The sequence below is a fragment of the Lissotriton helveticus genome, chromosome 1_1 (genome assembly GCF_964261635.1).
Source record: "Lissotriton helveticus chromosome 1_1, aLisHel1.1, whole genome shotgun sequence".
NCBI lineage: Eukaryota > Metazoa > Chordata > Amphibia > Caudata > Salamandridae > Lissotriton > Lissotriton helveticus.
In genome coordinates this window covers 766,768,595-766,794,116 of record NC_136057.1, presented here as the reverse complement: position 1 = coordinate 766,794,116, position 25,522 = coordinate 766,768,595, and the positions used below count along the sequence as shown (strand labels likewise).

At 41.6% G+C, this 25,522-nt stretch overlaps 1 protein-coding gene across 10 annotated transcripts in view; it reads right to left on the bottom strand.

The window, feature by feature from the left end:
• Positions 1-25,522, bottom strand: part of ANKRD26 (ankyrin repeat domain 26) — a 1,096,841-nt gene that overhangs the window by 463,929 nt on the left and 607,390 nt on the right. For all 10 annotated transcript variants that reach the window (XM_078674324.1, XM_078674330.1, XM_078674326.1 and 7 more), the window contains 2 exons: positions 21,061-21,244; positions 11,410-11,556 (listed from right to left, as the gene is read on the bottom strand). In XM_078674324.1, the coding sequence (XP_078530450.1) occupies positions 11,410-11,556; positions 21,061-21,244 (331 nt within the window). The remainder of the gene's footprint in view (positions 1-11,409; positions 11,557-21,060; positions 21,245-25,522) is intronic.

Here is a 25,522-nt window from a genome sequence, read left to right as displayed (position 1 = left end):
TGATACATCAGCACTATGCACAAGGTCATGAGACAAAGAAGCATCAGAAACAACAGGGTAAGGGTTTATACTCGAAACATCTGACTTATAGCCTGAATGTCCCGGACTCACGGTGGGGGCAGAAAGGCCTTTGCCGCCATAGTGTCCAAAATAGGCTCTATAAAGGGAATACTCTACACCTGCAAAAAAGATGATATCAGTTCACTGACCGAAAACCCAGGATGGACAACAAATTGTGGCCTGTGGATGGTTCAAGACTAGCTGAGATAAGCAAACCTCCAGAAGCCAGTAGATGAGATACAGAACATGTGTATCCACAGCATGTGAAGATGGGCCACATCCACCAACATCACTGTCAACGGACAGAGGTAAGGCCGAAATGCAGGATGGTGAGTTTCAAACATTATGACCCCACCACAAACCAAAGCTAATGCTGTGGGACTGCAGGTTTAGAACATACAAATACATGTTTTAAATGTCCAAGGACAACATCCAAGATTAAAGGCCAACACAACTTTGTCCAACATCAGTATTTGGAACTTGTCCTTCCTGGGTAAGGTGTTCAGAAACCTGAGGCCTAATATCAGTCAAAGTCCCCTGTCCTTTTTGGGAAGGAGAAAGTACACAGAGTAACAGTCTGTGCCCCTCTCTGCCTCGGATAACATCTTGATGGTGCTCTTGACCAACCATTCTGCACTTCTCTTCTGATGGCTGGCTCAAAATAGAAGTCAACATAGGGAAGGGTACACATAAAAGAGGGGGGGGAAGACAAACCAGACAACTTGCTGAACCTATTCGTCCAAAGTAAGTGCACACCTGCTGCAAAGGCAAACACAAATTCTACTGGACCAATAGGATCATCAATAGGAAAACAAACGGCTTGGCAGAGGCTCCAGGAGGAGGACTGCTGCACCTGCTGGTGACCACACTCTCTGCCACCACTCACTTTGAAGCAGTGAAAGGGCTAGACTGTTCGCTAAACAGGTCAGGAGGACTGGCGCCAATAGTAGGCAAGGTCCTAAGAGTAACCTCAAAACTTGTTCCATTGTTGTGGAAACTGGTGAGCAGAACAAGAATGAGCGGTAGCTCTATAGTCCTTCCACGGCATACCCACTTTCTCACCAAAGAGCCCTTATCCAGCAAAAGCTACGTTCATCAAGGGAAGCCTACATGTCTCCAAATAAAACGGTAACATACATTGTGTGCCACTGTATGATGACAGTAGTGCCCATTGCCAGAGCAAAACAATCCGTAGTATCCAGAACAGTCCTCAAGTAGCTTTTGCCTGCGTCCTGGCAGGAATATACAGGCTTCCTTAGAGAAGGCAGGAACAATCTTGATTGCTACGTCCCAGATGCGGTTTTTGTAGCAGTGAGAGAAATACACTGTGTTCAAGTTGCACAAACTTTGATTGGCAGACAAAAATGCTCCCCTGCCTAAGGTAACAATCTTTTTTTAATCACAATCCAAAGAAGCAGTAGGCAAGGCCTTAGGGTACAGCTTGCTTCTGGAGGCATACACAACTATATTCGCTATGCTGTGTGACTAGGTCTGGAGCCAGCCAGTAGTTCTGAGCGATTGGCCAGCTGACCAGTCAAGAATAACAATATTTGGAACACACCACCCTGAGCTGTCAGTCAGGGACTCATTAGAAGACAACTAGGGCACAGCCATCGATGGTCGAAGCTGAAGAAATTCAGTCAACACCTTTGCCTACCTACCCTCTGCAATTAAAAGTTCAAAACGTCCACGACCCTGAGCACGACCACCCCCAATCAAGGGACTTAGCTCAGTAGAGGGAGCTATGGCATATTGAGGTCATTCTCATGAAGTGTCCAATTCATTAGCATTCTGAAGTTCAATATAGAATGGCATCAGTATAATAAAGAGAGAGTAAGCTGTTCACCTCCTCATCAACTTTTTCATTGTGAAGGACATGTTCACGGCCATGGATGGCATTGGACCCAAAAACGCCATCCAATGATCTGTACAGCTGATGTCGAGGCTGAGGAGCAGGAAGAGAGCCATCTCAACCACAAACTGCACTTCAGTGATTTCATAGCTTGACCTAAAGTAAGCTCTCAATGAATCTGGATTTTCTGGCGGAATTGGGATAGAATCCTCTACAGCGGAGTACAGCAACCCACTAGGAAGAACCAGAAGGCCTGCAACAAGGGTGTGAAAGCTCTGCCTGGTGCCAGTAGACAGCCTTGCTAAGGCCAATGGAGTCGATCAGCCCCTGGGAAGGCCCCATCAGTGGAAGCACAACTGGAGGTTGTATGTGAGTTTCAGCCTCAATTTGCTGTGGAGACAATGATGGCTCAGGAAACTCAGACACATTGGCTCCAGAGCAGGTACTGGGTCAGAATTAGATACTGATGTTGCAGTCTGGCCATTGTATGGTCAACTATCCGACTTCTTCCAAGAACGGGCATGTGAAGGTGACAACAACTTCCTTGACTCACCGAGATGGTGACCGGGAACAACCTCAAGAACTTTCTTTGTATTCTTTATTATTGAGCTTGGCTTCCTGCTCCGTGATGGCCTTTTGGATGAATAAGGGAGCATTTGTCACAGGACTTGGAGTTGTGTTTGGTGCAAAGGTACCAAAGGCAGGCAGATATCCCTGTACAAAAATGCTGCACAACTTAAACATCTGCACACTGTCTGTTAAAAGTTATAAGAATTCAGTAAAAAATAAAAGCCTGCAAAAAGTTGAGAGTCTGGATCTAAAAAAAAGTGCAAAAAGATGAACTGGTATCCGTTCAGGTGTGGCACCTATATGTGGCTCCTAGTCTTCATCTTAATGCCTGGAGGTGGAGCAGATATGATGGAGACCATTGGCACAAGCTACCAGCATGTGAGAATTAATTAATCGGTTTTTAAGTCTGGTGTCTGAAGAGATTAAAAAAGTGAGAAACATGCAGTTAGGTATGTCTATCAAAATGTGCTGTATACTTTATTATTCATGTTAAGTTTGTGTCAAATATAATGCTGCCAAGAACAATTGAAATATATGATTAAAGTAAATTAATAAATGAAGCACAAACCAAGCTAGGAGGTGTAACAGAATACTTCACATGAAACATGTTTTATTGTACCAAGATCGTTGTCAGGTTCCAGGCACATGGGTGTGAACATGCAATAAGGACAGCGTTGGAGAGAAGTTTTGTTTTAAATATTTATTTTTAAAAAGTCTTAACTTGAGGAGTTGATATGACAAAAGAAGAAGTACTCCAAATCCTTTTCTTAACATGCATCCTGGGGTCTGACCTGTCGACATCCGAGGCCCTTCCGACTAGCATCTGATAACGGCCGAGCAGTGATGCTGCTGGCAGTCTGCCTGCAGCAATGCCCCCCTGCAGGGATGAGCATGAGGGCTGTAATTTTGGCAGCCGTGGCCTGTGAAATATAATGGAGGAGGGTACCTGGCGCCCTTGCCTCAGGAGAGCGGTGGTGCCTAGAGGAGACACCCCGAAGAGCTCGCTCATGGTTGCGTGGAATCAGGTGTCTACCGGGGACCACGCACCTAGCCTATGTTTTTTTGGAGAACTAAAGGTAGACCGGGGGTATGGTGAGTGAGGTGGCCCCAATTTTGTGCGGTCTGACTAACTGAATCGGACACCTGTGGGCTCATCATTCACACTGCCCTGATGTCAGGCTGGGGATCGTCTTCCCCACGCATGGTCGCTGGCTGAGGGTCGCTGGCACTGAAACTCATCAATCTTGCCATCTTGATCCGGGTGACTTGGAGACCAGGACCCGGGCTCTCTCTCTGGTCTTACTGTAGGTGGAGCAGCATGGTCATTGTCTGAGACTGACGTAACCCCCTCCTGCCCACTGAACGTCCCATTGATACCAACTGGGGGCTGTGGGGCGAGACCTAAGGGAAGCTGAACTTGAGTAGACATCTACATGAGACTTGTGAGATGAGGCCACATAGTTTTGGCCCTCACTCCACTTTCAGCTGCTTCTGTCCCTTCACTCGAGCTTGGATGCACTCCAGAGTTACCTCATCACTGATGTGCCTGGGCCTCATTACACGTAACTTTGCTCATTGACCTTGGAGCCCTGTGACAGATGTTTGCTAGCCACTCATTTTATTGTATACTTCACTCCAGCCATAACAGCCATCGTACAGTCCACACACAGATTGATCCTTTGGCCCCCATATTGAATTCTATAGGCTTTGAGACTACGTATCTATCCAAAGCAGAGGGAAGTACTTGTGCTGCCTAGGGTCATCGTATTTCAACTAGCTATCCAGGGGCTGGTGGGACGCAACCATTTGTTAAAAATTAACAGTGTTCTACATGTAAACTCCCCTTTTCTAGATGGGGAAAGGGTTGGAATGGGATGGGTAATAGTCGTGGACTGAACTCTGATCTCCCGCAGAATTCTATGCAACAAAGGCTCGAGATTAACTCTTTGTTCAAAATAAATTTACTGAAACTTTCAAGTAGGTTACCCTGGATGAATTTACCAGCAGGAGCCCATCTCAGCTTGACACCATGACCATTGTGCACCACGAAGGAAGTATACAAACTGGTGAGCTACCTGAATGTCTCCTACCCACAGATAAGATCCTCTGGCACAACTCATGACAGAATTTGAGAAAATTCTTTGACAGCATCTCATCATATTACTTCTTTCCACTACTACAATATGTGGATATCAGAAGATGATTCTTAGCTTACAGTCCCTTACTTTATTGTGGACTTGCTTCCCGAGTTTGAACAGGGGTGGTTTAACCCCTGACAGACTCTGATGTCTGCACCACAGCCCAGAAATGAATACCTCACTTGCTGGGCAGAAGTGGGTGACTTTAGCCACACAGTTTGACGTTGTCTAGGATTCAGGCTCTTTTGGATGGGAAAATCTCATACATTCCAGCAGATACTGAAATATCCATTACAATTGAATCTGAAACTAGCCTTACTAAACATACTTGATGATAAGGTTTTCACAAGGGCCACAGAAATTCATTTACATTTGGGACTCACACAAGTGAAGTGATACATAACCCAGGACTGGAGAAAGCAAACACCCTCCAGCCTAGCTAAATAGCGACAAAGCATGGATAAATGCTGCATACTTGAAATCCCCATTTGTGAGGTCAGGGGATGCGCCCACAAACATAGGAAGATTTGGAGAATCTGGGAAGAATACCAAGGACAGGTGAGAGACTCTTGATCCGTAACTTTCCACAACGTGAACACTGTAATAAAAGAAGACTGTCCAGGGACACTTGCGCCACTTTTACCTACTATACCATAAGTGGATGCAGCTGAGAGATTCATCGGATACATATTATTGATATATATGTGATGTAAATACTTGCGTATTCAGATGCTTTCGTTTTTTATGTTTAATACTTGCTATGCAATATAAAAAATGAAAAATTGAATAAATACATTAAAACATTTTTATTTCAAGCCACATGGGCACAAAACTACCTTTCCAAAATCCAAGATTTCTGGCCAAGTGTCAAAGGTGGGTGCCAACACTAGTCTCCATGCATTAATGTGAACACTTAGCCATATTTTTTCTTTTTTGAGTAGTACAACTATAAATCAAGCGCATAACTAAAAAACTGCATAAGCAAAATTTACATGTCCTCAATTTAATTCTGCCTTGAAAAAGTGATGTTCATTTGCGATTATCAAATGTTCTCCAGTAAGCACGTTTCTGAAGGCCCTTAAAAACCATGAATGCTCAGGTGAACTTCCCTTAATCAACACAGCACTGATCCATCAAACTCCAGAACACAGTTACTTGTTCTTAGATGTATCCCTTGAAGGTACCCTCTATCTGCAGGCATTGGTTAAGAAAATAATGAGTTCTCTGCCTAATGCAAACAGAAGCCAATGCACTGGAATTCATGTTCTGACATAATTTTGAAACCTTCGAACTGAGAGTTAAGAATACAGCCATGGACAAACAAATCTCTTATTTTCTTCTATTTCTTCCACATCTAAAAACCTTTTTTTACAGGTGCAGCCCATGCAACAAAAGGCTAACTCAACTCACTGAGGTATTTCAAAAACATGCACTTAACCAGGACACACTCCCTGAATACTTCTTATTCTGAACCCTTCAACTGGTCAGCACTGCAAGTTTAGCACTACAAGGACATACCTGCAGTCTACTTAGGGCAGAAAATCTCCAAATTACAGGAATCCATCAAAGTCAACTCAGCGCCTTTGAAATTTCCCTGCCTTATATTATACTCTTGGTCCCAAAAAAATGGTAAGCTTTGCCGAAAAAATAAGGCTCTTTATTGGCCAGCTGAACCGTGTTCAGCAGTGTGTGAAACAATTTTTTCATCACTTGAAACAGATCTCACTTTTCAATTTGGAGCTCTTACAGATACATAGAAAATGCCATAATTACAGCTCTCCTTCAGAAACTATCATCCAACACCAAGGTCTTGTTTAACTACTAATTTCCAACTTACCCTACCCCAGCAAGCTCACTAATAGGAAAGCCACAAGGCAGCTTCAAGAATAGGTCGGACCTAAGCACACTCTGCATGGTAGTGAATACTTGCACTGCCCCCATAAAGAGACTCAAACATCCCTACTAATATCGAAGAATAATTGTTTATATATTTGGGTTAGGATAAACATTCTTCTCTCGTACTTTAGGTTTTCAGTGGCATACAACAGCTTGGACAATGACAACCTACTGAAAAGGGTCTTGGCTGAAGTATCTAGATCCATCATCCAATTGATCACTAGCCTAATTAGAATCAATACATCTGGATTAGAGCAAAAGAGTCTTACCCTCAAGGTTCCTTGTGGGCTATTTTAGATCCATCAGTAGGAAGTATGTCGCTCAGACAACTACTTGAACACTTGAGCTGCAGAAAGAAAAGAGCACTTAAAGAATCCTGCTCCGGGACTGCACTCTAATGTTGGAACTCCTTCTCATCTCCCATTAGAACAAACCTCTCCTACGCATTTTTGTGAAAAGAACAGGCATCTCTTTCGGCAGCCCATGCAGAGTCATTCAGTTCCTTCAACTCCAAAAATAGCATCTTGTAAAGCTTAAGGTATACTCTTCTTTTGTCTAAATACTGTATATATTTTAAGTAGATCCTCATCATGCTCCCTAGGACCAAAAATTATCATACACAAATATCAAACTCGTCTCTCTGTCTGGAATGTAATACCTTCTTGTGATTTTTGTAATATATCCCGTTCCATGATCAGATGGGGAACAATTTAATTATTAGACCCTACAAATTGTTTAACACTCTTCTCTGCCACTCTTGGGCCATATGTGTGCTATGGAAAATAACAAATTAAATAAATAAGTATGCAAGCCATCTGGCCCAGCTTTTTCAGCAATATCAGATGAACCACCAAATGTACGCTTATAATATATTTCTCCAGAAACTACGAGGAATTTCTTTGAAAAAAAATCATATGACAATTTAGTTGGGTTAAACAAATCACATATGTCCCTCTACTGAATAGCAATGCTTGTTCACCCTGACGCTTGAATATTCTTTCATCCTGTCTCTCACAGATTCCCAATGTGTGGACATCCCTCTAAAGTAACAGGGAGACCGGAAACTGCTTCAAAAGCTGATAAATGGGGATTTGTGCATCAATAAAGAGCATGCCTTTGTTTGCAATACATGTGTGCATTATACATTGCATGCCCCCTTACCTGTGCATATGTGCACCCTCACCAGTTCTCTGTTTTTCTGCCAGTCAGGCTCAGAAACCCATTCTCTGGCATTAAGCAATTTCCCATACAGGGCCCTGATATCCTAATTTATTCTTGTTTTGCTCTTTCTTTCCCTCACACTTCCAGCTTGGATACATTACACTGCCGTGCTCTTGAATAAAGCCATGTGTAGCAATACAAACATGTCAAACATGTCATGCACTCAATTGCAGCAGCTGAACAGATATAGTATTGGCATCTCGGTTGGGAAAAATGTGTTCTATGCACACCTGATCTCCATGTACAAGGATCAGCATGAGGTGCATTTAGGAATACTGGTCTTGCATGGAGTTTGAGGTATACTTACCACAGAGAAGATATGAGATTTCATCATTAGGAAAATGCATAGTCTTGAGCATGCTTTCTGTGGATGTATGACGTTACAATGCGGTACATTACATCGCGGTTTTTACAACGCAAGTCGTTGGAGGGGGCTGGACTTAGGAGTAGCATAATTACTTTTCTAACTCCAGTCTACGTACAGTAGGGAAGGTGTTGGATAGTAAATTATACTATTCCTTGTCCTAGAGCGCCATCTAGTGCAAGTCGTTGTAACGACTTGCGTTGTGAAAACCGCGATGTAATAGGATTGCGATGTAATCCCTGCGTTGTAAACGATGTTTTCCGCTTTCTGCTGATGAAGTAGTGAGGCACCCTACTGGGGACATTCATTGTAGAGGTCACCCACAATTTCCTTATAAGCGTTGTGAGTAACCCCAAGTAAGGTGAAAGCACCAAGTTTCACAACCATCTTTACACAGGTACGAGACACGGTTTCTTATACGGACCTGGTTTTTTTTTTGTGTCTAGGAAAAGGTTGGCAAGCACCCAAGAGCTGAGGATCATTCAGGACAAATCTAATTCTGCTCCCGAGAGACTCTTGCACCATTCTTTCAAGCCTAGGATCCTGTCTAGGTGCAGAGATCCCAAGTCACCACTTAAGATTGGGAAAGTGCAAGTCTCTCATCTTTGGCACCTTTCTGCAGACCTGTTGTATTGGTGATAAAGTAACTCTCCCTCCCTGAGCGTGGACCAGGGTCCACAAACGCTTCAATCCGATGCATTTAGAGAGACTTGTACCAGACAATAGAGCCCAATTTCTTCTGTTGGTTGTCTCTGTGATAGTCCCTACATGAAGAGGCAATGCCAGCACCTGATTTCTCCTCTGCCCCCTTTGGTTAAGTTAAACTGTCGCACCATACAGGCAGTTGATGACTAGGAGAGCTTTGACATAGGAACCTCCGATGTGTAGTGTAAGCTTAAGTTTGGGCGCATCTCTGCTGGTGCCAGCAATCAATTTATAAATCTATTATACTCTGATCGAAAACAAGTACAAACTTTAAAAAAACTAATGTTTTTCAGCCTTTTTATACTACCCAGAATCAAGCATGTTGAAATTCTGTAGAATATTGAGCTTTTGAGTAAAAAAATAGTCAGCCAATGGAGTAGTCCAGACAAAATAACCGAAATACATTGATAAAATGCTATCTGTTGAAAATCCATAAAGTAAAGGGCGAAATGTTCTCACAAAGATAAAGTGGTATCCAATAAGCGGGATGTGGAAATCTGACTTCAGTTTCAATTCTTTGCTGTGGTTTGTTGAGGTAGGCGGTGCAATCGAGGTAAACCCCCTGTGCAAAGGTGTATGAAACTGGAAGTAGCGTTAAGTCCCTTAGGAGCAACGTCTCCCCAATGCACTCGAGGAAAATTTCCTATGTTGTTTTTAATAAAAATTCAAGAATTTTTTAGTTGATCATTGATTTCTTTATTCCTTGTCTTTAATGTTAACTTCATATTATTTTCTTCATAATATGTTATCTATGTCTGCCCAATGCATTTCGGGCATCTGCCCTTCTTCATGGGTCTTAATCCGTAATTCTGAAAGCAAACGCATTGCTTCTTCCTGTGAAATTTACGATCAGTACAAAACCATCACCATTGCAAAGTTTCAAAACAGAGGGTATCCCAAACCCATGTTGAAACAGGCCGCCAATCGAGTACAGGTATTGAACAGAGAGCTATTACTAACATCATCAGCTCATAGACAGGAGGAACCAAGGGCAGTGTTTGTTTCAAAATACTCTACAAGAAGCTATCGCATCAAACAAGTTGCATTGGGCAGACATAGATAACATATTATGAAGAAAATAATATGAAGTTAACATTAAAGACAAGGAATAAAGAAATCAATGATCAACTAAAAAATTCTTGAATTTTTATTAAAAACAACATAAGAAATTTTCCTCGAGTGCATTGAGGAGACGTTGCTCCTAAGGCACTTAACACTACTTCCACACTCACAAAGATAAACACATTGTAACCAAAATATGAACTTCACTGGGGCTATGTAAGGTAACTAATGTAAACCTGTCACTTCAGCAAGTTGCCACATAACTTTGTTCTTATGTGGATCAGAGATACTAAACAGAAATTGTTCCAATTGTCAAGAACACAACTTACATTGAAAGAGGATAGTAACCTTTGGAAAAATGAAATGTGTAGATCGGGAAGCTTCATATCTTAAGATCTGCTTTTCATCTATCACATTTGTAATGTATAAAACAATTTGTGTTAAGATGGTTTGCAATCCATACTGCATACCTACTTTAGCCAAAAATTATGAAAGCAAAAGTTTGCTTTTGACATCAACATTTGACTGACCTTACCACCCTGTCTCCAGTTCCTAATAATTGTGGGGGGCAAAATGGTATTACAAATTATCAACTGAACTAAATGGGAAGGTTCTGAGGATGAAATAAGTTCGAAAGTTACGAAAAGGACATATTCACCTTTTTGTTTGCTTACTTAAAGGAATAACCCATTCAAATGCACAGACTTTAAGGAAAGCTTCAAGGATAACTTTATACGTGGGTAGAAGGCGTGGTTGGAGGGAGGAATGGGATCGTTTTTTTCTTTCTTACCTGTACTTTTTTGTTTGATCAATATGTTTCTGATGAATCATAACCTTTTAATTATGGAAATAGGCACAAAGAGATCCATTCGCTTTCCATAGAACTGGCTTCGAAATTACTGCAAGTACATGATTTCTTTAAACCGACTGTGTTGGTACAATGTCTGCTACGTGACTTATACAACATTTTATAAACAAAAAAGATCAAACTACTGTTAAAGAAATATGTACATGATTAAATGACCATCCCGTATTCCACATGACACAGCCAATGACCAAGAGGCTATACTTGGATCGCAGGTAGGCATTAAAGAAGACTTAAGAAGACAGAGCCTTGAGGTACTATAAATTTTATTTTGGTATGAGACAGTGCACTCTCTACACTCTGAAAACAAAGCACTTCAGCATCACGGTGGGCTACGTCCCTGGAGGTAGGGCTTAATAACAAATGAATATTCAAAGGTAGAGACTCCACTCCTGCCCACCCCTTGCACCACAGTGGCTTTACGCATCATTCAATTAAGACATCCAGACTGAAAGAGAAGATGAAGCATTATCACATTACACTGCAAATGCCTTGCATTATACTTGTAGCACCTGCATTTGAATACGCACCTAGACATGGGTGCCCACAGTCTTTTCTTAAATACAAATACAATTCAAACCACTATAAAACACAAACAATCTGTAAACGTTGTATAGTATGATGTTCTTTGAAGAACATATAATTATCATAAAGATGTGGTTAAAAAAAATATTACCTCTTCCATTTTAGTGATCATTTTTATTTTTTTTTCTTCTTCTTCTTTTTGCCGCCAAAGGTGATTATTCAAGATGCCCTCTTGGACAACACGTGCACTTCGCTCTTGTGAAAGCAGTCTTTGAGCTTCACTGCGCTCTTCTTCAACCTGGCACAATAGTTTTAAAATATGTTAGAAATATGTTCAAACACAATCCAATTTAGGATATAGCCATTTGTAATCAATCCTACAGATCAGCCTAAAAAATTTGCTACACGTCTAGCAATAGCATAATCCCATCTGAATGCTCCAAAGGTCAGGAAAGATAGTCAACCTACCAATAGCATTAGACATTGTAATATTGTTCTTCTGAAACAAAGTAGAGACCAGTGAAGATATTTAGCAGGAATCAAGAAACACCCGAAATGGCAAATTACATCACCTTTCAGTCCAACCCTTAAGTGGATATGTCACACAATCACATGCAATCCAAAGTAAACTTCTGAAATTAGAGGAAGAGAGGGTGGCTTGTACATTATGCTTAAGACTGGGCTTATCGATGACGGTAACTCAATGGGTGTGTGGGCACCATTTCACAAACCCACCCACATTGAGTTATTTGAAAGGTGGGGAGGCTGGCAGTGTTTACATAGTATTGGTGTGGCCTGGAGAAAAGCTTTGTGCATGTGAGGACACTACGTGATGATATTCGACCGGGGGACTATATCTTCAAGAATACCCGTACTCTCAATATTTGGACATAAAGATGAAAAACAATTCTGTTTCAGAGAAGTATTCTGGATAGAAAGTTGAGTTGTTAAACAACTCGGAACTATTACTGCAAATATGGGTATTTAAATGTTTTGGGAAATAAGTACACTTTGGATTCTTTTTTTGAAGAAACAAAGATTTTCTGCATCGAATATCATTTGATAGGACAAGCATATGTAATGTGCACTTAAGGTGCAATTGGCATTTAGTGAGTGATTCATGTAGGCGTCACAGAATGTTCACTATTTTCCAACTAAACAAAGAACAAGTCCGATTTTAAGTTAACCAGTATCAGGAGACAAACAAGCTAGAGGTAGTTATGTTGCCACTAGGAAAGGCAAAAAGAACAGATAATGGAAGGAATGCTGAAAAAATCAAACATTCACCCCCAGTCACAGACCTAGGTTTAATCCAATAGTTATCATAACTCCTCTAAACACCAAATATTGCTATATTTTACTACTAAACGAGCAGTCACCATTGCAGTTACCTTGCAATTGTGACTGCCTTGCCACAAGTGCAGTCACCTTGCAGACAACGAGGTCATGATTTGAATGGTGCAGCAGGAGCAGTGGCACTGGTCCCAAAAGTTGTTAGAACTCCTCTAAACACCACATATGGTTACATTTTACTACTATACAGGCATACACAACTTGAAGTTATCTTTCAGTTAGCAGGGGCTTGATTTGAATGGTGCTAGAGGTGCAGTGGCACCGGAGCCAAAAGCTCTAGGGACCCCACTAAACACAGAATGTTACTCATCATCATATATAACTTTAGTTGGTCATTTGTACAAAAACCATCAAAATGTGCAGAAATAAAAAAAATGGGTATATTTACAATTAAAATAGTATTAAACCATTGAAAACACAAGTACAAAAATGACATCCCAAATCAGATTAAAGAGACATAGGTACATAGATACTTGATTACAATTGGCCTAGTCATACTTAAAAAGAAGTGCTATACAACCGCCAAGCATGTGGGATAAAAATACGTACATACCCAGCTAAATATTAAAATACGTATACGGCATTGGAAGAAGAACGAAATTGTTTTTTTAAATGTGGCGACACAACTATAGTAAAAAATGTTTACGAATAAGCCAGAAGGAAAACAAAACAAAAAACGATTGGGAGCAAAAACTATTGGCCCAGAAGTATCTAATTTTTAAATTCTGAACGTAATCTGGTACTGCCTAGCACCCAAATTGAGGCACATTGGTCTAATCCTTCTCCTACGTAACTGTCGATACTTGGGGCAAAAAAACTAAATATGCTCTTCAGTTTCATCAACTTCACAGCAGGCTGGACAAGTGCTGAAAACTAGGCCAGTCGCCTCTTTCCCCGGAAATTTCAATAACAGGTTACCATATCTAAACGTAATATACAAACTTTTAGCAAAAGGGGGAGAAATCAGGTCAAGAAAAGGTTCAAATAAGGAACATGATTTTATATTAAAGAAGTTGGATGTTAACTGGCCGCTTGTTTGGTTGTTCATGTAGTGCTCCCCAACTAATTTTCAATAGTTAGCTTTAAAGGTCAGGATGTCACTTCTAGTGGCCCTTTCTGTGTACTCCCACAAACCCATCAAGTTCAATAGTTTACACCATTAAGCAATATGTTTAAACCAAGGAATTTGTTTTGCCCCATTGAGCGCCAGGACCTCCTGTAAGGAATTATGATAATCAATTAGTTGGGGAGACGCAACCAATAAGTTAGGGGTCTCAGAGCCACCAGATCGCCAATTTTCTTTAACCCAAGGTCACAAAAAAGTTGGGCGAGTGGTGTTGTAACAGGTAGCGAGATGAGAGGCCTAGCAAAATTATTCTCACAAATCATTAATTTATCTACAGGAGTAAATCCCCATATCTCTGCTCCGTACAGAGCTCCACTTTGGGCTTTTGCGAGATACATTTCAAGGGTCGGAGAGAGGGGTTGGGTGTAAGATTGTTTAAAAAATCTTAATACGGATTTAGATCTTTGGCACAATGTAAGGAAGCTCTTCCTCAATTGATATTCCCAGCTAAGCGTCTCATTCAAGCCTATACCTAAGTAATCAAAGCTTTTTACCCTTTCCATAGGTTCATGTAAGATCTTAATCTCTCGTATACCACCCAGTACTTTGCCGAACACCATACATTTTGTTTTTGAAGTGTTCTGTTCCAATTTCCTCTCCTTGCAAAAGCTCAGAAATGTAGTTGGACAGAAGGTTTATGTATAGTGCCCATATCGTGGGTTCTGATTTGTACAGATCCCCTGGTATCAGATCTGGTCTGGGGGCTTTACCTACTTTTAGTTTACTGATTGCTGTCACAGTGTCCTCTAGGCTAAATAACTCGTTTTACTACTAAACAGGCAGCCACAAGTGCAGTTATCTTTCAGGCACTAGGGGTATGATTGCACCAGGACTAAAAGTTGTCAGAACTCCTCTAAACACCAAATATTTGGCTACTATACAGGCAGTCACAACTTCAGTTCGCTTGCAGGCACTAAGATCAAGATTTCAATGGTGCAGCAGGTGCAGTGAAACCGAGGTCCAAAGCTCTAGGAAACCCCTCTAAACACCAAATATTGCAATATTTTACTACTGAACAGGCAGTCACAAGTGCAGTTACCTTACAGGCAATAGGGTCGTGATTTGAATGGTGCAGCGGGTGCAGTGGCATTGGGCCCAAAAGGTGTCAGAACTCCTCTAAACACAAAATATTGCTATTACATCAATTAATTCCATCACTTCCCTCTTTCATTTCTCAAAATGTTGCTATAATTTACCCGCACTATACCATTAGTAACAGCACAATATATTGCCTTTTTGTACACAAACAAATCATAACACTTTAACAGACTTTCTGTAACTTCTATTGTCCAGCTACTCAGCAAGCCACAACTTACAACAAAAAACTGCTTGTTATTAATCAAATAGGTGAAACCTAATGCATGTACCAATGCTTGTTCTTACTTTTATCATCTGTCCCACAAGTTAGAATATGTGTGGTTGGTAAAAGGTGTGGTGAGGGGTTGTAAGTATACATCCCTGCCGTTGTATTGGAGCACAAGTTTAGTGCTTTTTAACAAAGTACCAGCATTGTTAGCAGTGCCCACTTTAGTCTTTTGGTGGATCTTTCTGACAGAGAACCAGTACCATTGCCAGTGCCAACTTTAGGCTTTTGGTGGATCATCAACGAGAGCCGTAGGCTACTCAATGGGATAAGATAGAAGAATCAGGTTGTTAGTTTTGAAAACCATACTTCGTTTTTTCACCCACAACATGAAAAAAAATGTTGTTGACTTTAAAAATGAATCTCTATTTGCTGTAGCAGAATGCCTATTGCAACAGATGGCAAAAAAGGTCACGAAGCACCAGTGTTTAAGAAATTGTTGTATATGTTAAATACCACAAGTCTCAGATCATGTACATATGTCAGTAAACCTGATAAGAATGGCAAATGGGAAGACTTTTTATTACCCAACAGCGAGGTAGGTCTTTTTAAGCTTTCGCTGTCTCCCAACTTTACTCTTTCCGGGTTGCTCATTTATCGCCCACCCGGCCCAGCGAGTTTATGGGCTGCCTCTCTTCCTGAGTACTTAGCACCACTAATTAAGAATTTCACTAACTTCTCAATTATTGGCGATCTCAATCTACACCTGAATGATCCCTGCTGCTCCAACAGCAGCAATCTTCTACAGGACCTGGCTGCTCTTAACATTACTCTACATAATTCTGGTCCTACGCATAAAGCAGGGAACCTTCTGGACCCCATTCTCTCTAATTTATAAATCATTGACTGTAAGGCCTCCTTACCTATAACATGGTCTGACCATCTTTTGGTGACTTTCACTATTACCATTGGTCGTCAACCCAACACCCCCTCTAACCCTACTGAATCTAGACTATCCAGAAACTGGAATAAATTAGACATTAATGAACTCACCTCCCACCTTGGGAACACTAGACCTCTTACGGAAGTCACTAGTACTGAAGCAACTGAGGCTATAAATGTTTGGCTAGCACAGGCTGTCGATGCATGTCTACCCCAACGCATGCAAAGGCACAATCTCCATCACCCGCCTGCACCCTGGTTTACAGATGCCTTAAAAAAAGAAAAAAACACCTGCAAAAACCTTGAACGCAAATGGCGCATCAAATATGACCTCTGCTCCAAGCAAATTTACAAAGCTGCTTTAATCAAATATCATTCCTTATGTAAAATTGCTAAAGCTGAACATGTCAACACAACTATCCTTGAAGCACAAAACCGTCCCAAAGAACCTTTTAAGGTAGTACAGAAGCTGTCAGGCGCACTGTGTCAGCCCAAACCACCATGTCTTGATACTGCACAATGCAATTCATTGGCTGAATTTTTTATCGCCAAAATCGATACCATCTACTCCAATTTTGAGAAACCTTCCCCCCCTTCTCTGCCACATCCACTTGCCCCAATCCCACCTCCAGACCGTATGATTCCAGAGGATAAGTCCCATACTCCTGCCCAGCCGACCCCCCCCCACACTATCCAAACTTACGCTCTCCTGTGATTCCAGGTTTCCACGGGAAACTCGTTCTACTGCTTCACAGTTGATCGATACATGGGATCCGTTTAACATCACGACTCTCTCTGATATTATCAGCAAAATTAAATCCGGTTCCCCATTGGACCCTCTTCCCCCTCAAATACTAAAAAGGTTGGACAATTCTTCCCTTGCACTCATTATGGATCTTCTCAATGCCTCCCTAAGAGAAGCTACAGTACCCCCTGCATGGAAACATGCAATGATAGTGGCTCTGCTAAAAAAGGCAAACGCTGACCCTAGTATCCCATCTAATTTTCGCCCTATTTCCCTTTTTCCGGTTTTTTAAAAAATCATGGAAAAGCACATCAATTCCCAACTGTCTACCCATGTTGAAGCAAGTGGAATCTTACATCCATCCCAATCCGGTTTTAGATCTGGTTTCTCAACAGAAACCACTCTATTAGGGGTCTCTGAAAACATCCGATCCCGAGTAGACAGGGGGGAAACCGTGGCACTCATTTTGCTTGATTTGAGTGCCGCATTTGATACGGTTTCCCACCCCATTCTCATCAATGCACTTAGATCTTCTGGCATCACCGGCACAGCCCTCAACTGGTTTATTAGTTTTCTTTCAAATCGAACCTTTCAGGTTTTCTCGTCTTCATCTGCCTCTCAAACCTTCACATCGGCGTACGGTGTTCCGCAGGGTTCCATCTTGAGCCCCTTGCTCTTCAATTTGTATGTCAGACCTTTGGCGACTATTGCGGAGCAAGCTGGGCTCACTATCTACTCATACGCCGATGATACCCAGATCATCTACTCTCTTTCCTCTGACTCTCACTCTCCTTCCTCTTCCCTCTGTACAGGACTGAGCAACATCGCAGCCTGGATGTTGGACAATAAATTGCAACTGAACGGGGGTAAAACAGAACTTCTTCTGTTTGGTCATAACACCACCCTTTGGGGACCCCAACACTGGCTCTCTCAAATGGGCACCTTACCCACCCAGTCTAAAACAGCACGCAACCTCGGCGTCATTTTCGACGACCAACTATCCATGAAGAACCATGTGATCAAAACGTCCTCCACTTGCATCACTATCATTAAGTGGTTGCGTAAGATCATATGGATGCTTCCCCTGGACACTCAGAAAACCGTGGTCCAGGCCTTAATTACATCTAGACTGGATTACGGGAACATCCTTCTCCTGGGAGCCTGTAAAGAGGTGATCCGCAAACTGCAGACTGTCCAGAACATGGCAGCGCGACTACTATGCAAACTACCGGCTACATCCCCTACCTTGAACTCCTTACGCACTTTGCATTGGCTTCGTATTGAAAACCGGACAAAATTCAAGGCCCTCTGTATTATGCACAGAATAAACACTGGCCTAGTTCCACCTTACCTTAACTTCTTGGTACAACAATACTGTCCCCCTCGCAATCTGCGATCATCTAGCCAACACCTATTTTCAGTCCCGAGAATTAAAAAGGCCAGAATGGGTGGCCGCTCTTTCGCTTGGCTTGCCCCCTCTCTCTAGAATTCTCTTCCCCTTCAGTTACGAACCGAACCCAACTATCTTATGTTTCGCAGACAGGTAAAACATGGTTATTTAACATCTAACAGTTTGCTTCTGCCTCTCCCCTCTCATCTTTTTGGTTTTAGCGCCGGGAAACCTACGGGTAGCTGAGCGTTTTACAAATTTAATTAGAATAATAATAATAATGAAGGAAGTGGAATAACGGAAAATAAAGTGAAAGATGTCTGCTTTGCCCTCTGGAGAAGGTGCAAGAGGCAACCCTGAGGTGTGGAAACAATCCATCAGGAGAACAGTTAACAAACTGAGATGTATTAAACGACAGCCATGAAATTGGATTGAAGAGGTTCAATGAAAGCAGTTTGTTTGTGAGACACATCTTGTGGTATTGAGGAATAAGGCACACAAATCAATCAGTAATGAAACCAGCACTGAGATATCAGAATTTGAGCCCTCCTTTTATTTTTTTCTTCTTTTCTTCATCATTTTTTCTTCTTGTTGTTTAGATTGATGAACCCAAAGGAAGCTCTGGGACTTACAGTATCAATAATGAAGCAACTTCAACTCTTACCAAATAGAGTAGGTTAGACACACTAAGCAGGAGATTTGGGGGTTTGGCATTCTTGTGTAGTTAACCACAGGCATGAGCTAGCACCATTCAAACTCTTAAGAGATGATCACAGCACAAGCCATCAGTCTGAGGGGTTAAATATCAACAGTCAGATAGATACCCTCCAAAGTGGATGAGCCCATCTGATATAACTCTAAGGCATAGGCACATCACACCAGTACCGTAATAACCTTGTATCTCTCAACCAATTCCGTGCTCCCCAAGCGTTGCAACTGGTTGCTTTTCCACTAAGACGTATGAGCATCTGCACACCCCTGGTGGGCTCACTGTTTGAAATAGTGGTGTAGATGCTCACAACAAGGAGTGGAAACCATCATATAAGTGCAACAAGCATTTGCAATGCAATGGGTTTTACGGGAAACGGCCACTACAACACGGCCGTTTCCACGAAAACCTTTACCACGCATGCATTACAACGCATGCGTTGTTACAACGAGAGGCTTTACCACGCATACCTTTACTACGAAATACGTAGTAAAGTTATTTGTGGTAAATGGAAAAAAAGGGGGGGTTGGGGTTGGTCTCCCCCCCCCCCCCCCAAAAAAAATACAGCGAGCGTGGGATTAAAAAGGGGGTGTGGGGGGGGTCTCCCCCCGCAAAAAAACGAACCTGAAGAGGCGAAGCTGATGCAATCTGCGTCATTAGAGAGGAAACGGAAAGTAACTTCCGCTTCCTCTTTACGACGTACGGCCGATGTAACCAAAGAAGATGGAGAGGAGGCGAGTTGAAAGGTAAGGGGCATTTTAGTTAAAAATATTAAGGGTTAAGGGCAGGGGTAATTATAAGGAGGTGAGGCTGGGGGCATGTAAGGGGAGAGATATAACCTTTAACAAGAGTATGCCCTCACCATGCATAAATTTACAACGAAAAATGTTGTAAATCTATGCGTGGTAAAGGAATATTCGAGGTAAAGGTTATGCGTGGAAAACGAATTCCATTGTAACGCATGTGTGGTAAAGGCATGCGTTGCAACGGAATTCGTTCTAACGACATACAACTGGGTTTTACATTTACGAGAGTTTGAACTATTTGCATTGCAAATGACAATGCCTTTTATGTGCTGTTTTAAAACTCCTCCCCCTGAGGCTGCAGCACAGACTGGTGTCTCGGACAATGAGTTGGATTTTGTGCCGGATACACTGGATGCCTCGGAAATGGTGAGTTGTAGTGCCTGGTAAGGCTTGCTGTATACGTGGTATCCCTGTGCTGTGGTTGACTGCTGCAGTTCCAGTTGGTTTTTTTTGATGTTCCTGTGCAGTTGGTGGTTGATACTGTATGCAGACAGAGTTGAGGACATGTCGAAGGTTGGGTCCTGCTTTCTGAGTAGGTGCTACTAGGTCATTGTCCTGGTGTCCACCCTTTGTTAATTTGATGTTGGGCACTGGGCAGTGGCTATGATGGCAGAGACTGAATCCCCCAGCTGGCTTACAGGGTGACATGTGAGTGAGAGTCTGTTCCTAGGTGGCATGACCCTGTGGTTCTCCTCCTGGGCATGCTTTAACATTTCTCACAATGAACTGGGGTTTTGCCCCCTAGTCTGTTTCCTGCATTCTATGTCTAACGCATATACTACTGCACACTTTATTCTTGTAAAATTGAAAAATAAAGGTTTAAAAAAAAACTGCTGTTAAGTGTTACTTTAAGTAGCTATCAAGCTCAGAAAGGCGAATGTGCAAGTTCTATGTCAGATAGAAATGAGAAGTGGGCACTAATCATGTCTTATAGGAAAGAATAAAATTGACAACAAAAAGAAGGTTAAATCACAGCAACAAGAGGTCCGCTCATGTCTCATGCCCTCACCTTGGGAAATCTTAGACTGCCTGCTAGGAGGCACAACTTCAAGCAGATACATACACTTCTGTTGTCATTATGGCTAATCACAAATCGATACACAGTTCTTTACCAGTGGCACATTTCACAATGATGTGATTCCAAATTCCAAGCTTTAAATGTGAGGTGGCACAAGCTGCAAGACTTCATTTCAAATAGAGGTTTCTAAACTCCACATCAGGGAGATGTAGAAGAAAAGGTTGGATCGCATCAATCAACTCCATTCCCTAATAATGAGACAAACTTTAAGCTTTTCACAAAACCTACAATAAACGTGCACATGATTATATTCTGATTATGACTGTGAAGTGCATCTTGTAATGTTATACTCTTCAAAAGCTGCACACATTGTTTTGCTATATCCAAATGTGTTAATACTATATTCAAACCTGTTTCATGCTATTCCTCAATGTTCTTAATTCCAGCTCTTGGTTCCTAAGACTGAGTTCAAGCTGTTGTCTTCCTTCCATCTCTTTACAGCACTGATCCTCCTTCTTTCGTAGCTGATCTCTGCTTTTATCATACAGCATCTCTACACTTTTCCTCTTTTCTTCTTCTTGTTTTAAAGTGAACCTGAAATTTCAAAATAGTTATTCTATGCAAATGCAATTTAATTATCATATACATGTAAAGAGAATTAAAATGCAGACAGGGAGTTTATAACAATTGCCTTTTTTCCACTGTTATACAAATATATATGGCAGCACAGTTGCTAACAAAAGATAATAGTTGGGATCTTCTGGTGACAGATGAGAAAAAGGTAACATAAAAGGATCACCGGAATAAATAAGAACACAACCATGGTAATTTAATGCAAAAATAATGATCACTAGTAAGCTTGTGATCAGATCTGGCAGAGTGTTTTAGTTTACTACAACCACAAACGAACAGCAGAAATACAACAGATTCAAATTAATTTGCAATAATTTTCCTAGATCCCTATTCATGCCAATATTGAGCTCTGGCAGACTCACGCAAAGTGTGATTTGGTTATAGTTTGTGGATCCAGAGTACTCCACTGGTAAAAAGTTACCTTCGGTAATGCTTTAACTGGTATCTAGCCACAGATTCCTTCCCTTAGAAAATTCCCCAGGCATCAGACTGGAACCATCTTGATATGGTGTTCGTATCTCTTTAATGGTCATCCTTGCCCATCCTAGAACTTACATATTTTCACCATGCCGCCTTGGAATCAAGTCTCCTCCTTTGGGTCACATTCTATACCTATCCCAGAAGGTGGGGGTGGAGTGGGGTAGGGTTTGGAGTTGGTGGGCTCTAATCTTTTGTTTTATTATTACTCTCCTTTCTCTCTTTTTTTCTCTCCTTTCTCTCTTCCTATCACACTGTCCTTGGCGATTACCACATCCTTTTATCTGACATCAGACCATTGCAAGGCCAAACCGTTTGCAAAGCAGGATCAATACACACAGTAAGTCTTTTTTTGTACTTCACTCACGAGGGTTGGTAACCCATCTCACACATCTTAAGTTACATCAATGTATTTCCAGTGCCCAGCGGTGATTCCTTGTGAATCCTCTCTCTTTGCACCAAATGGGTGAATCACCCAGTTAAGAGAAGGCAAAGTATAGAGAACACATACAAATTTAGATACGACTTTACACTCCTACAAGAGTTTAAACTCGCCTACAAAGATATATTCAAATATAAGGCTCCATGGTTTTCAGAAGTCATCGGGTCACAAGCTCCAGGTAAAAAGAATGGAGTTCTTACCACCATCACCAAACAAGCTAACATTACGTTCAGGACACCACATAAGATCCAGAGGAAAGATGAACACTTTACAAACTAAGTAAATCCGGTATACAATTCTATTTACTGAACCTGTACACACCAAACTCAAATGGCATGGACTTCTGGAAAGACAGATTACTATCAGACCTCCCTAATAACTTGCAGTTGATAATTGGGGGGACTTTAACTTACGTCTCAACCCCAACATTAACCGCAACTTGACAGCCAAATTCAACAGAAACGCTCACATAAGCTCCTAAACAACCATGCCAGAGCTTTTTCCTGGTTGACGCATGGTGCTTACAACACCCAGATACAAGGGAGTACACTTTTTATACCTGAACTCACCAATCATTTTCTGGAAGAGACCACATCCTAGTCTCGAAACGTTGCAAAAACAATCTCAGACTCATCCAATGAAACTTCGACTAGTCTCTGATCACTCAGCCATATTAGCCTCTTTAGACTAGGCTGCTCTATCACCAGAGATTAGGTAAATCCTGGAGAATTGATGAGGACATCCTGAAAGACAAAAGTCACTTAGAAACGATCAGCCAAGCCATTGGAAATTTCTTTCTTGAACCCCATGGCCCTACCCCTCCTTGATTGCCCTACGCAAACGTGCAGGATGCCTTTAAGGCCACCACAAGAGGAGTAACTATAAGCATCAGCGCTAATATTTATAAGACGGCTAATGCGCAGCCAACAAAATTGGAAAATAAAATAAAACAACTGGAGTTCAGACGCTACTGCGAAAAAGGCACACAATTGCTACATAGCCCAAATCGCAACAAATATGAATACAACAAACTCCTCAATACCAGGTTAACAATGGGTCAGTAAATTCAATTCTGTAAATCATTGTGCAGGTAAAACTGCTGGGAAGCTTTTAGCCAGCTACTTCAGATAAAATCAAAACAACGCCAAAAAGACCCCCGTCAGAAAGAAGTTTGGACAACTACATCTAGACCCCCACAAAATCTCTAAACTCTTCTTGGACTACTAAAGTGTCCTATAGGATGAAAACGTTAGCGTCAACTCTATTGAAAGTTTGGCTTACCTTAATAAGCTTAACTTACCCAAACTAGATGCCCATCATCAGTCCTTGTTGAACCAGCCCATTTAAGCCCCTGAACTAAACTCATCTATCAAATCCCTTATGATGGGGAAAGTCCCTGGGCCGGCTGGTCTGAAAGCCCAGTTCTAAAAAAATTCTCTGTGGAACTACATAAACCCCTTCTTTCACTTTTCCACAACAACGCGGACACGGGTATCATTGATGTAACTTCATGCAGAAGCCATCATAGCCTTACTTCCTAAAGAAGGCAAGGACCATACACAACCCAAACAATTATAAACCAATTTTGCTTCTTAACTTGACACATTAAGATTCTGGCTAATAGTATCAAACCCATTATCTCCTTACTGATTGGCCCATACCATGCTGGATTCCTCAAAGGTAGACTCTCCAATGAGAGCGTTAGACTAGTTGGTCATGTTCTCCAAGTCACTCTCTCCAAGAACTCCCCTGTTGCAGCAATAGCATCTGATGCTGAAAAAGCATTCAACAATGTTGCATGGCCCTTTCTAAAATCCGCGATGCCCTTTTTTAACCTTGGCGAAACATTTAAAAAATGGTAAAGGCCCTCTACTCAAACTCAAGCCCCAAAATCAGGGCTAATTGATTGCTACCAGACTCATTTCCCCTTAAACAAGGTACAAGGCAATGCTGCCCCCTCTACCCATCCCTCTTCCTCTTAGCCTTTGAATCTCTTCTGCGGTCACTCAATGAACAATCTAATTCCATTGATATCTCCATCAGGGACCATTCTTGTTCAAAACGGCAGCATACACAGACGATATTCTAATCATAACAGAACAAGCTGACACTCCCATCCCCAAAATTATGACCATTATTGAGGACTATGCTGTTGTGGCTATAGTCTGAACAGAGACCAATCTAAAGTACTCCCACTAAACATTCACTGCCCTAAACAAGTTCTAAGCACCTCAGGATTTGCCTGGCAACCTATATTTCGCAAGTACCTTGGTCTCAAATTCAATGACAACCTTGTTGAATCCATTCAACACAATGAGTCCTTAGTACTACATAAAATGCAATCCATTTGAGAAACCTAGTCACCAAAATTTCTAACCTGGTGGGGCAAGCTTCAATATATAAAAATGGTTATTACCCCGACTGTTAACTACTTAATGTCTTTGTCCTCATCCTATGTTCCGACGACTTTTTTTGCAACGTAGACCGACTTTTTAGCAAATTTCTTTGGAATTCTTAGAAGCCATATATATCCCTAAAGAAACTCACCATTTCCAAACATTTAGGTGGAGCCAACCTAGCTAACTTAAAGCAAATTCACTTAGCCTTCCTGGCAGCCCAAAGGGCAAAGTGGTTTAACAACAGCTCTGGCTTCACTCCTCCTTGGCTCACTCTAGAATGGCTCTTAACTAACAGCCTTCCTTTGCCTTGCCTCTCAACCATATATAAAGATCATCCTATCCTTGATAACTTGGTTTTAAACCATACAAGGCGCTGTCTACTTTATCTGGATCATCATCTCTCGGATGTCTAAATCAGCTGCTCTCTGTTCACCTCAATTTGGTTTAACAAAAACATTAAACTTCTTTCCAACCTATCCATTTCGAACTCGTGGATTGAGAAGGGAATTTCTATGATGGGCGATCTTGGTTCTAGATCGCATCCCCTTTCATTCCACTATATCTCTAAAAAAACACAATATACATTCCGCTTATTTCTATAATTCCTAAAATTAAAGGTAGCCCTATCCAAACACAGGGGATTTCCTTTCAAACCTGCCTCACTCCTACTCCTCTTATCAGCTTTCCAGAAAAGTGGACATGTGGCCTCCATGATTTACACTAAACTCAGACCCACTTCCTACTCATTCTGTAACCCAAGTCAACAGAAATGGCAGAAGGAACGGTCGCACCGCGAACTTGGATCAGACTAAACTGCACGTTCTTCACAGAACTTACTACATTCCACACAGACTTTTTACATTGGGTCTCTCAGACAAAGTCAACTGCTGGAGCTGTAACATGCCTCAGCCCGAACTCCGA